The 15,293-nt window shown below is 48.2% G+C and overlaps 1 protein-coding gene across 2 annotated transcripts in view; it reads left to right on the top strand.

Annotated features, from left to right (window-relative positions):
- The window catches only part of LOC119966132 (coiled-coil domain-containing protein 126-like), a 156,999-nt gene that overhangs the window by 96,378 nt on the left and 45,328 nt on the right, over positions 1–15,293 (top strand). For both annotated transcript variants that reach the window (XM_038797394.1, XM_038797393.1), the window contains exons 9-10: positions 11,974–12,108; positions 13,296–13,429. In XM_038797394.1, the coding sequence (XP_038653322.1) occupies positions 11,974–12,108; positions 13,296–13,429 (269 nt within the window). The remainder of the gene's footprint in view (positions 1–11,973; positions 12,109–13,295; positions 13,430–15,293) is intronic.

Consider the following 15,293-nt stretch of genomic DNA (forward strand, 5'->3'; position numbering starts at 1 on the left):
TGCCCTGCTCGCCCTGGCGATGGACTGCGATTGCCAGGCCATTTCGGCCATTGAACATTCCGAACTCCTATTCAGGGACGTTTCGTTACAGGCATAGGGTCGGCGTACATCTGCCAGCATCTCTTAGAAGGGGCTACCCTCGACCTCGCAGCGACCAAGAAACTCGCGATCTCACTAACGATTGCCTCCTCTAATGTACGAGCGTACACCCCCAACCGCACGGCGCCCCCCCTTCTGGACATTTGAACCCCACCAACGAACACCCCATCATGGACCCCTCCAGTGACCGCCCCATCGTTAACTCCACCAGCGACCGCCCCCAAGTCTGCACTGCACGGCAGCCAGCCAACCCCGGTGGACCCAAGTGCTACTTCCACGGACAGACAAAGCACCCCCGGCAGTGCTGCCCGGCGCGGAGCGCACTCTGCAAGGCCTGCGTGAAGAAAGGACATTTTGCTGCTGTGTGCCAGGCCCGTTCGATTGCCGCTGTAACCAGACCTATTGTACCTGCACCCCCCACATGTGACCCATGGGCGCCGCCATTTTTTCCCCGCAACCCACGTGCGGCCCGTGAGCGCCGCCATCTTCCCCGCCTCAGGACCCCTGCTTATCGGGCACCTTATCGGGCCGCTCATCGCCTGCAACTGCCGCCGACCAGCCAGGGGCCTTCCAACACCAGCTACAGCTCGCCTCCATCATGGCCCCGGCCGCACAATCTCGCAACCCGTCGACGATGGTAAAGGTCAATGGGCACAAGACATCATGCCTTCTTTACTCCGGGAGCACAGAGAGATTCAATCACCCCAATACGGTAAGGCACTGCTCACTCGCGGTACACCCCATCACACAACGAATCTTCCTTGCTCTCCGGATCCCATTCCGTGGAGATCCGGGGGTACTGCACCGCCACCCTCACCATCCAGGGCGTAAAGTTCAGCAACTTCCGGCTATACGTCCTCCCGAACCTCTGCGCTGCCTTGCTACTCGGCTAGGACTTACTGCAACCTCCAAAGACTCACTCTGAAATTCGGCGGGCCCCTATCACCCCTTTCTGTATGCAGTCTTACGACCCTTAAGGTCGACCCGCCTTCTCTGTTTTCAAACCTCACCCCGGATTGCAAACCCGTCGCCACCAGGAGCTGAGTACAGTGCCCAGACAGGACCTTCATCACGTCTGAGGTCCAGCGGCTGCTGCGGGAAGGCATCATCGAGGCCAGCAACAGCCCCTGGAGAGCCCAAGTGGTAATTGTGAAAACTGGGGAGAAAAACAGGATGGTCGTTGACTACAATCAGACCATCAATTGGTGCACGCAGCTCGACGCGTGCCCCCTCCCACGCATATCTGATATGGTCAATCAGATAGCACAGTACCGGGTCTTATCGACAGTGGACCTGAAATCTGCCTACCACCAGCTCCCCATTCGCAAGGCAGACCGCCCGTACACTGCGTTTGAAGCGGACGACCATCTTTACCACTTCCTTAGGGTTCCCTTCGGCATCACTAATGTGGGTCTCGGTCTTCCAACGGGAGATGGACCGAATGGTTGACCGGTACGGACTGCAGGCCACCATCCCGTAACTGGATAACGTCACCATCTGCGGCCATGACCAGCAGGACCACAACGCTAACTTTTCCAAATTCCTCCACACCGCCAAACTCCTCAACCTAACCTCCAACAAGGTGAAGTGCGTGTTCGCACCAACCGCTTAGCCATCCTCGGCTATGTGGTGCAAAATGGAGTTCTAGGGCCCGACCCCGATCGCATGCGCCCCATCATGGAACTCCCCCTCCACCACTGCCCCAAGGCCCTCACACGATGCCTGGGGTTCTTCTCATACCATGCCCAGTGGGTCCCTAACTATGCAGACAAGGCCGCCCACTCATTTACTCCACTGCTTTCCCCCTGACGGCCGAGACTCACCAGGCCTTCAACGGTATCAAGGCAGACATCGCCAAGGCCGCGATGCACACGTTCGACGAGACGCTCCCCTTCCAAGTCGAGAGCGATGCATCAGATGTCGCTCTGGCTGCCACCCTCAACCAGACAGGCAGGCCTGTGGCATTCTTTTCACGCACCCTCCATGTCTTCGAAATTCGGCACTCCTCTGTCAAGAAGGAGGCTCAAGCCATCGTAGAAGCTGTGCGACATTGGAGGCATTACCTGGCTGGCAGGAGATTCACTCCCCTCACTGACCAACGGTCGGTTGCCTTCATGTTCAATAACACACAGCGGGGCAAGATCAAAAATGATAAAATCTTGAGGTAGAGGATCGAGCTCTCCACCTACAATTACGAGATTTTATATCACCCCGGTAAGCTCAATGAGCCCCCCAATGCCCTGTCCCGAGGTACATGTGCCAGCGCACAAGTGGACCGATTCCGGACCCTACACGACGCTCTCTGTCACCCGGTTCTTTCACTTCATAAAGGCCCGCAATCTGCCCTACTCCACTGAGGAGGTCAGGGCTATCACCAGAGACTGCCAGGTCTGCGTGGAGTGCAAACCGCACTTCTACCGGCCAGACCGCGCGCATCTAGTGAAGGCCTCCTGCCCCTTTGAACGCCTCAGCGTGGATTTCAAAGGGCCCCTCCCCTCCACCGACCGAAACACGTATTTCCTTAACGTGGTCGACGAATACTCCAGATTCCCCTTTGCCGTCCCATGCCCCGATATAATGTCTGCCACAGTCATCTAAGCACTCAACACCATCTTCGCCCTGTTCGGTTTCCCCGCCTACATCCACAGTGACCGGGATCCTTATTTATGAACGATGAGCTGCGTCAGTACCTGCTCAGCAAGGGCATCGCCTCGAGCAGGACGACCAGCTACAACCGCCGGGGAAACGGGCAGGTGGAGCGGGAGAATGGGACGGTCTGGAAGGCCGTCCAGCTGGCCCTACAGTCCAAAAAATCACCCGGTCTCCCGCTGGCAGGAGGTCCTCCCCGATGCCCTTCACTCCATCCGATCGCTATTTTGCACTGCAACTAATGCAACCCCCCATGAATGTCTCCTTGCCTTCCCCAGGAAGTCCACCTCCGGGGTTTCGCTCCCAACGTGGCTGGCAGCTCCAGGACCCATTCTCCTCCGCAAGCACGAGCGGCTCCACAAGGCGGACCCATTGGTTGAGAGGGTACAGCTACTCAATGCAAACCTGCAGTACGTCTACGTGGCGTACCCCAATGGCCGCCAAGACACAGTCTCCCTCAGGGACCTGGCACCAGCTGGTCCCCCCCCCTGTCCCAGCGCCACCCTTCCTCCCCCAGTGTACCTCACCACAGCCCCTGCTCCAGGATGATCCGTCCTCCCCTTGGTCCCACCCAGGGATGAAGATGTGGTCGACGCGCTCCGGGAGTCACCGGCAACCGAGCCGACACCTGCATCGCCACCGGGACTGCGGCACTCACAACAGAGGATCAAGGCACCCGATCGGCTGAATTTGTGAACTTTCCCCAAAATGTTAACCTTAAAATGCATGTAAATAGTTTTACCACCACCCCCGCTGGACTCTTTTTTAACAGGGGGTGAATGTGGTAGTCACCACTGTTGTATATCTCACTTACGAGATGTAATACGGTAAGGCTCCTGTACTACAGGTACGGGGGTAGATCCCTGCCTGCTGGCTCCACCCAGTAGGGGGAGTATAAATGTATGTGCTCACCGAGCTGCAGCCATTTCGGCAGCAGCTGCAGGAGGCTACACATCGCTGCTTAATAAAGCCTCGATTACACTCTACTCTCGTCTCATCGTAATTGATAGTGCATCACTGCCTCTAATCTTTGGGGGTCAGATAGGTCAGTTGGCTGGATGGCTGCTTCATGATGCGGAGTGACGCTCGCAACACGGGTTCAATTCCCATTCCGGCTGAGGTTATTCATGAAGGCCCGAACCTCTCAACCTTGCCCCTTGCCTGAGGTGTGGGGAATCTCAGTTAAATCACCATCAATCATATCTCAAAGGGGAGAGCAGCCTCTGGTCTTCTGGGATTGTGGTGACAGTTATATTTTCAGAATTCTCCCAAAAAATGACTGTCATTTTTGGCGGTAAAACCAGTACAAATTGCCACTGCAATTCTCCACACTTAGCCAGGGGTGAAACCTGCCGAATAAATTATCTATCCTTCCCGAAGTCACCAGCAAGCCCGGCCTCATGGAAATTGGGGCATCACTTTTAAAGGACTATTTTTAGAGTTCAACCCCACTCCCCAAAGATTGCTGGTATGAGACCCTCCTAAAGGGTCTTTCTTCAGGCCCCGTCCCCTTCTAGCCAACATCAGCCCTCCCCCCATCATTGGTAGCAGCGCCTTGCTAGGTAACCCTTCCCTAGGTAAGCAAGACCCTGCTATGGAGTTGCCAAATGACCCTCCCCTTTATGGCCATGCCCCTTTCATGACCACGCCTCCCATTTCAAGTGCCGTCCCTTGACAGTGATAACCTGGCAGTGCCAGGGCATTGTCCTGCCATGTTCCTGATCACCTGGGGCTGCAATCACCTCCGAACCCCTGGCGTGCTCATTACGTCAGGTCTCTGGTGATGGGGTTTGGGGGGAGGAGGGGTGAAAATCCCAAAAGCAGGCAGAATCCAGCATTAATCTGACAAGGCATATTCAAATGCTTATTTTAGAGGCTCTCCCGCTATTCTCCTGGAATAGTAGGATATACGCCGTGCACAATGCTGACGGAGAATCTCCCCATAGTCTTTGGATATACCTGAGGAATAGATTGAAAATCCCTGTATTAAATTTCATCGATGTGACTCAGTTATGAAAGTTTCTATGGTGATAAATCCTTTTCTATCCACCACAAGGTGTGCCTCCGGAAGTCTATTTGCTTCAGGCAATTTGGGGCCAAGTTACCATTTTATACAAAACTTTATTTTTGTATTTTTACTACAATCTAAACACACACAAATATAAGCCCAGAAGACCAAGCTATTTTGTTACAAGTATCATTCAAGTTTCCTAACACATTTTAGAAAGTTGTAACTGTGCCTGTGGGAACTTTAGCAAAATAGTATACTGTATTAAAAACAGAGGTTTCTCCTTAACCTAGCCCAAAGCTTCTTAGTTTGGTCAACACTTATAAATGTAATGTTGCTCTTTTATCTTTATTAATAATAACCACAAGACGCGAGTACGTTCCGTGTACTTGACAAATCACCATACAACCAGTATATTAGTCCAACTATTGTTTATTATTCAACATAGGCTCGGTTCTATACGTAATAATCTACACGCGGTTACACATTAAACTATACCCAACAGCTTAAATGACCTTTACTTAACTTTCAAGTGACCAGCTCTGTGCAGGTTAGACAAGGCCTTTGTCTGAATTCCAGTGGTGGCTTGAAGTTGTCAGGTATGTAAAGGCTGCGGCTCGTCCTTCAGGTAGCGATCGCGGGTCCTTGAACTTGGCTGGTCGATGTGCTGCAGTTGGTAGGGGCAGAGGCTGGTCCCAAAAGAGACAGAATATTGGTCGCTCCGTTCTTCTTATCCTCCGATCTTTCGCTCGCTTTTGGGCGGTCCTAACCCGGGATCCAATGGATCGATAGGGTTTTGATCACCCTAATCAATTCTGGCCAGTTAGGGGCGGATACCTTGATAGCTGGGCGGGTTCTAGTTATTGTCCAAGGCACGTAGGCACTCCCAAATAAGGTAAATAGGCACCCCCGAGTCTGTTACTGTTGCTATGTTTCAATCTGTGTCCCATTGCCCTGGGGAACTCGGTGATTGACCTCTAGCAGGTGCAAGTTTCTCTGTAGGTCTGGTTTCTTCTGCACAATACACAGGGGCTTTGTATCGTCTGTGTCCCAACCTGACCACAATTCCCATTATCCTTTGCAGGTGGCCATTTTAGATGGCCACAGTAGTTAACCCCCATTTTCTTTGATTACTGAATTTATGTAAGGGTGCCAAAGCTCCTCCATACTTCCTTACACTAATGCAATTTTTGAAGTTGGTCCAAGGCCTGAAGTGTAGTTTCTGATCACGATCTGACAGCAATCTAAACTTAGCAGCTGATGACAACTGGAATACAGCAAATTTAATGAAGCAGCGTATGAATGATTTAAGATAAAACACATTGAATCACTCAACATACAGATATTCAGCCTTACCTGCCATTTAACAAAACTTGTTTAAAAGCAAACACCTTCCCTCACATTGTTATTTTTAATTACTTATACAATAATGGGGCAGCAGGGTAGCATGGTGGTTAGCATAAATGCTTCACAGCTCCAGGGTCCCAGGTTCGATTCCCGGCTGGGTCACTGTCTGTGTGGAGTCTGCACGTCCTCCCCCTGTGTGCGTGGGTTTCCTCCGGGTGCTCCGGTTTCCTCCCACAGTCCAAAGATGTGCGGGTTAGGTGGATTGGCCATGCTAAATTGCCCGTAGTGTCCTAATAAAAAAAGTAAGGTTAAGGGGGGGGGTTGTTGGGTTACGGGTATAGGGTGGATACGTGGGTTTGAGTAGGGTGATCATTGCTCGGCACAACATTGAGGGCCGAAGGGCCTGTTCTGTGCTGTACTGTTCTATGTTCTATGTTCTAAAACACATCATGCCCTACCTAAAATTTTCTTACGGTACATTTTCTTTATTTCCCCAGTTAAGGTAAAGGTAAGGTCAAGTCGCCATAGTCCCAGATGACCATAGGCTGCTTTTCTCTTTGAGGGGGAGCGCTGACTGGTGGTTATTTAACCTGAGGATCACCACACCTCAAGCGAAGGGCAAAGTTGAGAAGACGAGGTCTTCATGAATGTTAAGAACCCGAATGGTTTTAGACATGCGAGTAACCCAAAACCTGGAAGAGTAACTTGGAACACTGGTCCTAAAGAGTCTGTTTTTTCAATTTGGCATAACATGAGGACCGATATGCAAACCAATGATGGAAATGTCCAGCCTTCGTGTAACCATTCAGATAAAAGAGTGTTTATTACATGTAAAAACAAACAACAAGAAAGGCCACAATGTAAAACAAAGATACACTTAACTACAATAGTTACATAACACACATTATATTTTTGTAATTGCCCATTCCCCACTATCAATGTTCCTGAACTTTTGAGAAACATTCCTTGCCCCAAAACAATCATTCCATACAACATAACTCTGTGATCTAAATCCAGCAAATAGTTACCACCCACATCTTTACGTTTGGGAAACCTGTCCAATTCAGTGTAGTCTTTCTCTGAGGTTTCCAAATCAGCACATATGGCCTAGAATTCTGCCTTCTGGAAAAGTTCCACTTTCTAGCTGGGCGTGGCTGTGATATTACGATTCCAGACCAGATCCCAACAGTGGCGAGGATACTGGACAGAATCCCCGGTATTTAATTTTAATTTTGCAATACCTCACTCCAGGAGTGATTACACAAAGATATATGAAAACAAACTTTATTAGCAACACGGTGTTATGATATCTCTAACATCACACAAGAAAATAGCTTACAATTTCCCCTTCAACAATACTACTCAATACAGTGAATACAATATGCTTAACTGCTATCTTTTTTTAAAAATAATTTTTATTGGAATTTTTTACAGAAAATATAAAACATAACGACAAACAATGAAATGCAACAAAATAACCCATAATAACTGTAACACCCCCTAGACCGTATCGACGCATGTATCATATCCCCCCACCCCCCCCCCCCCCCCAACCCCAATGAACAACAAAAGAACTTAAAAATAAATTAAAATTAAATAAACAAACATAGTCATCATCTCCCCCCCCCCTTTTCCCTCCCCCTTTCCCCCCTCCCCCCCCCCCCCGGGTTGCTGCTGCTACTGTCCCCGTACCCTATCGTTGAGCCAGAAAGTCGAGGAAAGGTTGCCACCGCCTAAAGAACCCTTGTACCGACTCTTTCAGGGCGAATTTGACCTTCTCTAGCTTAATGAAACCCGCCATGTCATTGATCCAGGTCTCCACGCTTGGGGGCCTCGCATCCTTCCATTGTAGCAAGATCCTTCGCCGGGCTACTAGGGACGCAAAGGCCAGCACACCGGCCTCTTTCGCCTCCTGCACTCCCGGCTCCACCCCAACCCCAAAAATTGCGAGTCCACATCCTGGCTTGACCCTGGATCCCACCACCCTCGACACCGTCCTCGCCACCCCCTTCCAGAACTCCTCCAGGGCCGGGCATGCCCAGAACATATGGGCATGGTTCGCTGGACTCCCCGAGCACCTGACACACCTGTCTTCACCCCCAAAGAACCTACTCATCCTCGTCCCAGTCATGTGGGCCCGGTGCAGCACCTTGAATTGGATGAGGCTAAGCCGCGCACACGAGGAGGAAGAATTAACCCTCTCCAGGGCATCAGCCCATGTCCCGTCTTCGATCTGTTCCCCCAGTTCCCCCTCCCACTTAGCTTTCAGCTCCTCTACTGACGCCTCCTCCGCCTCTTGCATAACCTTGTAGATATCAGTTATCTTCCCCTCTCCGACCCAGACACCCCTTCCTCCAAAACCTTTTCTTATTTGTTTGCATAACTATATTTTTAAAAGTACTTGGTTATTCTAGCATGTTATGATATTGGTGATTGGAAGCAGCTCCATCCAAGTGAACTTGTAGATGGAGTTTTAACCAAATTTTGCCACGCAGTCGTGTGTGTACAGGTAGTAGAGTAGCGGGCTAAGTACGCAGCCTTGCAGGGCCCCGGTATTGAGGACTATTGTGGAGGAGGTGTTGTTGTTTATTCTTACTGATTGTGGTCTGTAGGTCAGAAAGTTGCGGATCCAGTTGCAGAGTGGGAAGCCAAGTCCTAGGTTTTGGAGCTTTTATATGAGCTTGGCTGGGATTATGGTCTTGAAGGCACAGCTGTAGTCAATAAATAGGAGTCTGATGTGGGAGTCCTTGGTGTCGAGATGCTCTAGGGATGAGTGTAGGGCCAGGGAAATGCCGTCTGCTGTGGACCGGTCGTGGCGGTATGCGAATTGCAGTGGATCAGGGCGTTCCGGGAGTATGGAGGTGATGCGCTTCATGACCAACCTCTCGAAGCACTTCATTACGACTGAAGTCAGGGCCACCGGACGGTCGTCATTGAGGCACGTTGCCTGGTTCTTCTTTGGTACCGGTATGATGGTGGTCTTCTTGAAGCAGGTGGGGACCTCGGAGTGGAGTAGGGACAGGTTAAAGATGTCTGTGAATACCTCTGCCATCTGGTCCGTGCAGGCTCTGAGTGCACGACCAGAGACCCCGTCCAGGCCCGTTGCCTTCCGAGGGTTCACTTTCAGGAAGGCTGATCTGACTTCGGAAGCTGTGTTGGTGGGTATGGGTGAATTATGGGCTGCTGGGGCACTCGACAGCGGATTGTTGGTTACCTGCTCGAACCGAGCATAGAATGCATTGAGTTCATCGGGGGGGGGGGGGGGGGGTGTGCGATGCTGCTGGAGACGCTACTCGGCTTCGGATTGGGGGAACTGGGGGAGATCATGGAGAGCATCAACTCCATGCAGTAAGGCAAGGCACCGGGTCCAGACGGATTCCCGATGGAATTCTATAACATATATGCGGCAGCACTTGCCTCGCCCCTGTCGGAGATGTTCAATAACTCGCTGTCGATAGCGACCCTGCTGCCCACACTGCGACAGGCCTTGATATCGCTGATCCCTAAAAAAGACAAAGCCCCTACGGAGAGCAGGTCATACAAATCCATCTCACTGCTGAACACTGACGCCAAAGTCCTGGTGAAGGCCTTGGCAAGGCAACTGGAGATTACATGCTGGTCGTGAAAGATCAGACCGGCTTTGTCAAGGGAAGACAGCTAACCGAGAACATCAGAACTGCTGAACATGATTGTGATCCCACCAGGGGAGGGGACACCAGAAGTCATCATCTCCCTAGACATAGAGAAGGTCTTCAACAAAATCAAATGGAGGTACTGGAACGGTTTGGGTTTGGGCCAGGGTTCACCTCATGAACGAAGCTAATGTACAGCGGTCCCCTGGCAAGCAGATGGACAAACACCGTCAGCTTTTATTACGAGAGGCAGGGATGCCCTCTTCCCCGCTGCTATTTGCCCTGGCAATCAAGCCACTGGCTGTCGCCCTCAGATCAGCGAAGGGATGGAGAGGTTTTCCAGAGGGGAGACAGGATGCAGAGAGTCTCACTCTGTGTCAATGACCTTCTTTACTTCACAAACTCCCTAGCCAGCGTGGGAGGAATAAAGGAACTAGCCTTCTCGAGTTACCTGAGCAAGAGTGAAATCTTCCCCGTGAACCCGCGGGGGGAGGGTGTGGGGGAGAATCAGAGCTGGGGAAGCTGCCGTTCAAGTTAGCCCAAACCAAGTTGCAATACCTGGGGATCCATACAACCACAACTTGAAATGGATGAATAATTGGAATTTATTGAGTCTGGCGGAAGAGGTAAAGAGAGACCTGTGAGGTGGGACCTGCTCCCACTCTACTCGATGGGCACAATTCAGACAATCAAAATGAACGTGCTGCCAGGATTCCTCCGATCTTCATCCCCAAGGCCTTCTTCACTGTCATAATATACACCAGTATATCATGGTGCAGACACACACAGGGACCAATCAACATGTACAAACACCGCAGCCAATCACCAGTTAGAATACACACACTATAAAGGCAGAGGGCACCACGGTTCCCGCTCATTCTGGGTGCTGCCTTTGAGTGTAATAAGAACTCATCCAGCCCAGCACAGACTTACAACACGTGCTGAGAGAATCAACTGGTTCGGACAAGGCTTAGGTCTCTAGTTTAAGTTAGCATCATTTAGACCCACAGTCATCGTGTGTTAGTTAGTTAGAAGTAGTTAATAAAATTGAGTTGAACCTTCATCAGTGTTGGAAGTGTCTGTTCATCTCTCAAGTCCACACTAGCCAACACTTCATTCACCAAAGTAGAGAAACTATTCATAACGTTTGTGTGTGGCATTGGTGGGGAGAAGAACTCTATGATACATAAAAGTCTCCTACAAAGAAAGAGGAATTTGGGGGCCCGGCCCTTCCAAACTTCCTGTTCTGGCTAATGCAGAAGGGTGCAGGGGTGGATCAAAGAGCCGGAGGCGCAACGGTTGAGAATGGATGAGGACCCCCACCCCAGACCCTGCGGGTTCACGGGGAAGATTTTGTTCTGGCTCAGGTTGAGTTTACAAACTGAAAAACCGTGAGTGCAGCCATGGCAAACAACAACAAGGTGTGCCTTGGTGGCCTCAGACACACCCCTGGTATGGCTTAGTACCATGGGCAACATGATAGTTAAGCAATATGGTTGTGGTAACCAACAACTGTGAGCCCAATGTTAAGATGCCTCATATCTAGGGCAGCACGGTGGCACAGTGGTTAGCATTGATGCCTACGGCGCTGAGGACCCGGGTTTGAATCCCGGCTCTGGGTCACTCTCCGTGTGGAGTTTGCACATTCTCCCCGTGTCTGCGTGGGTTTCACCCCCCACAACCCAAAAGATGTGCAGGATAGGTGGATTGGCCACGCTAAATTGCCCCTTAATTGGAAAAAATAATTGGGTACTCTAAATTTTAAAACAAAACAAAAAAAGATGCCTCGTATCTGTTTCTATGTTTCCTCTGTATTCATATCTGTTTATTTTTTCCCCCCTTTTTTTTCTTTTTTTGTTTCTAGCAATGTTGTTGCAAATAAATGCAAAAAATATATATATTTTAAAAAATATGACTGGTAAAGCCGGCAGTGGTGCATCAGGCACTGCTCTTTCTGCCTGGGTTGCCACTTAGTTAAAAAAGGTCACATTTCTGCTCCTGATCTTCTGTATTTTGCTGAATATATTCTGACAAGCCAGAACTCTTCTTCACAGGCCCATCCGCTGTAAAGTAAGTTTTGAATAACTGGCACATTACTATTCAATGCACTTTAGATCTTGATCTTGACAATAAAATCAGAGCAAACGTATGTTACACTTGCAAATTAATTCAGATAGTGCAGTGTTTCACATCTCCAATATGACTATTGTAACAGTACTTATATTTCATTTGGATTAGTCACTTGAGCATCCTGACTGGAAATAGAGAGGGATGTCCAATTAGGGGACCAAAGCTACTGGATCTCATATACACTGACATTGTTGGATTAAAACAACTCCAAACTGTACTCGGAGCATCTTTCACCCATTATCGGTAAGATTATACATTATCTTTATGCTTTGGTTGATTTTATGAAAGAAAACAGCACGTTCTACTATTGATGTCCCTTTAACAGGTTTGGTTACATTGCACCTGAGTTTAAATCACACACATTGTTGCATATCGTTGGTTTGGAAATCTCTTGTTCCAAAGCCTTCAATTTATTAGCCACCCACATAAGTTGATAGGAAGCCTTACAATGCCTGGGTTCAAAACAAACTTCTGTGGATGCTTAAAAACTGGATTAAAAACAGAAAATACTGGAAAATACTCACATCTATGAAAAGAAAAAATAAATGAATGTTTCTGGTCAATGACACTCTGTCAGAACATAATGATTTGGTTAGTAAAATTGCCTCCTTTCAGCATGACAAAGCAAGGGTTAGTTTGACTGACGTTTCACTGGCTATAGCTCATGGAAACATTGTTGTAAACAGCCACGGTTTAATAATAAAAGGGAATGGAATAAAATAAGAAGTAAAGTTCTCTTGTGGGGAAAATTGATGATAGTATCAAATTTGTCTCTGAGCAGTACCATTGTGCTCTACAGATTGGAGAGTAAAAGAAAATCAGCTGGAGTTTCTGCTCCTAAGTCCTCTGCCCAGTGCATTATAATGGGGCACAGTGGTTAGCACTGCTGCCTCACACTGCCAGGGACCCGGGTTCAATTCCAACCTTGGGTGACTGTGTGGAGTTTGCACGTTCTCCCCGTGTGGGTTTCCTCTGGATGCTCCTGTTCCCTCCCAAAGATGTCCAAAGACCAAGCAAGTTGGCCATACAGATGACTGAGTGATTCAAGTGATTCAAACAGAAAATAAAGAACAAGTGTGTGGAAGTGAATTGAGCGTTTAAAATGATTAGATTATTTAAAAACATATTTGGAACCAAGTAATGATGAATTGAGGAGTTTTGCATTGTGCAACTGAAATATATGGATAAGGAGCAATGGATTGTTTTAAGGTCTCTGTTTTTTTTCAATGGAAGCAATTTGAAATAGTTTTGATTACAACAATAAAAAGAAGGCTATAAGGGTTTTGAATGGCCTGATCTAGAGTTGGTTGTGTTTACTTGTAAAAGTGACAGAGAAGTAAATTGAATATAAAGAACTCTCTTCATCTCGCTGATAACTTGGATTATAAATCATGCCACTATTCTACCTACTTCTGACATTTTTTTCTTAGATGCTTATTGAGGGTTCTTGATTCTTTTGGAACTGAGCCAGAATTTAACCATGCTGAATATGCCAAGAAAAAGAACCATGGATCCCCTTGGGGCAAACTCAATCTGATTCCAAAGCAGTTTTACAATATGTTCCGTAAGTAAATGTGGTCAAAAGTTCATTTCGCGGTCAAGTATGGCAGCATGGCTGTTAACATACATCAGACTGTTTTCTAAAAATATGTTTATGAAAATGTTTCCATAATAAACAAAACCATACAACATAATTAATCCAAATTACACAATAGAAGAAAGAGACAAACAGGCAAAAGCACATATCAACTTTAAGCCCCAAGAACCAAACTAAACCCCCTAAAGCTGACGGTGACCTGCTCCTTAAAATAGGAAATGAATGACTGCCATCTTAGGTAGAACCCTTCTACCAACCCTCTAATGGTGTACTTAACTTTCTCCAAATGTAAAAAAGACATGAGGTCGGCCAACGAAGCCGGGGCACTGGATGGAGTAGGAGACCTCCACCCAAGCAGAACTCATCTCCGAGTTCTATCAATGAAGCGATGGTGAGGACATCACCTTCACCCCCGTTTGAAACACCGGCGAGTCTGATACCCCAAATATGGCCACCAGCATGGATCCAAATCAACATTGAGTCTCTTTGACACAGTGTTGAAGAAAGAGGCCCAGAAACTTACCAACTTGGGACAAGACCCGAACATTTGAGTGTGGTTAACCAGTCCCCGAGAGCAGTGCTCACACTTGTCTTTCACCCCAGAGAAAACTCCACTCATCCTCGCTTTAGTCAGATGCACTCGATGCACCACCTTGAATTGAATCAGACTTAGCTGAGCAGATAAAGATGTGGAGTTGACCCTGTAAAGGGCCTCACTCCACACCTCATCATCCAGAATGAGATCCAATTCACCCTCTCATTGCGTCCTCATCTCAGTTAATGGAGCTGACTCCGCTGAGAGCATATGGCCAGACATGCCTGAAATAGACCCTTCACCAGACCCAGCCAAAGACAAAATCCTTTCAACAGGGAAGAAGGTGGTGCCCAGGGAAAGGAGGGAAAAGCCTTTGCACAAAGAAATCAAAAATGTGGAAGTATCTGAAAAGACTGAACCAGGCAGTTGGAATTTCTTTGCCAACTCCTTAAAACCTCCCCTTTACGAACAGGTCTCCAAACCTCTCCAACCCCTTCTCCTCCTATAATTTAAACATCGAGTCCAAACCCTGGTAGAAAAGGGTTGTTTTGCAGATGGGGGTCAACAAAGACCAGGAACAGAGTTTAAATTGCTGCCTGAATGGCTTCCAAATTCTCAGGGTGGACATCACTACTGGATTCAGGGGAAATCTTATTGGAGAAAAAAGCAACAATACCGTAACTATTGCACCAAGGCTAGAAACTGCGCAGGAACTTCCCCATATGGAACCAGGATCACTGAACCACAACAATACCTTCTGAGTATTGACTGCTCAATAGTAAAACAATAAATTGGGTAGAGCCAAGCCCCCTGACTCCGTGGATCCTTGGACCCCTACCTGCACAAATAAAGGAGGACACTAATTTGTTAACTTTGACAAAAAGGACATGGGGAGAAAAATAGGGAGACATTGAAAAATAAATTAGGAGTGCATTTATTTTAATAGTCGGAACCCTGCCTGCCAAGGACAGGGAGTGGTTATCCCACCTCTGTAAATTGGACTTGACACTCTCAACCAGATTAGTGTAATTTAGTTAATGAGGTGAGGCCCAGTTAATGGGTCCCCCCCAACCCCCCCTTTATCCCCTTCCACCTGACAGGATCTCAACGAGCGTTCTTTTTTTTAAAATAATTTTTATTGGAATTTTTTGAAAAATATATATATCAACAGAACAATAATAACAATAACAATAATAATAATAAACAACCCCCCGGCACCCGTAATAACGCATATAACACACCCCCCCCCACCCCCCCCCCCCCCAAACCCAATAAACAACAAAATAAATTAACAAT

Source organism: Scyliorhinus canicula, chromosome 5, assembly GCF_902713615.1.
Source record: "Scyliorhinus canicula chromosome 5, sScyCan1.1, whole genome shotgun sequence".
Taxonomy (NCBI): Eukaryota; Metazoa; Chordata; class Chondrichthyes; order Carcharhiniformes; family Scyliorhinidae; genus Scyliorhinus; species Scyliorhinus canicula.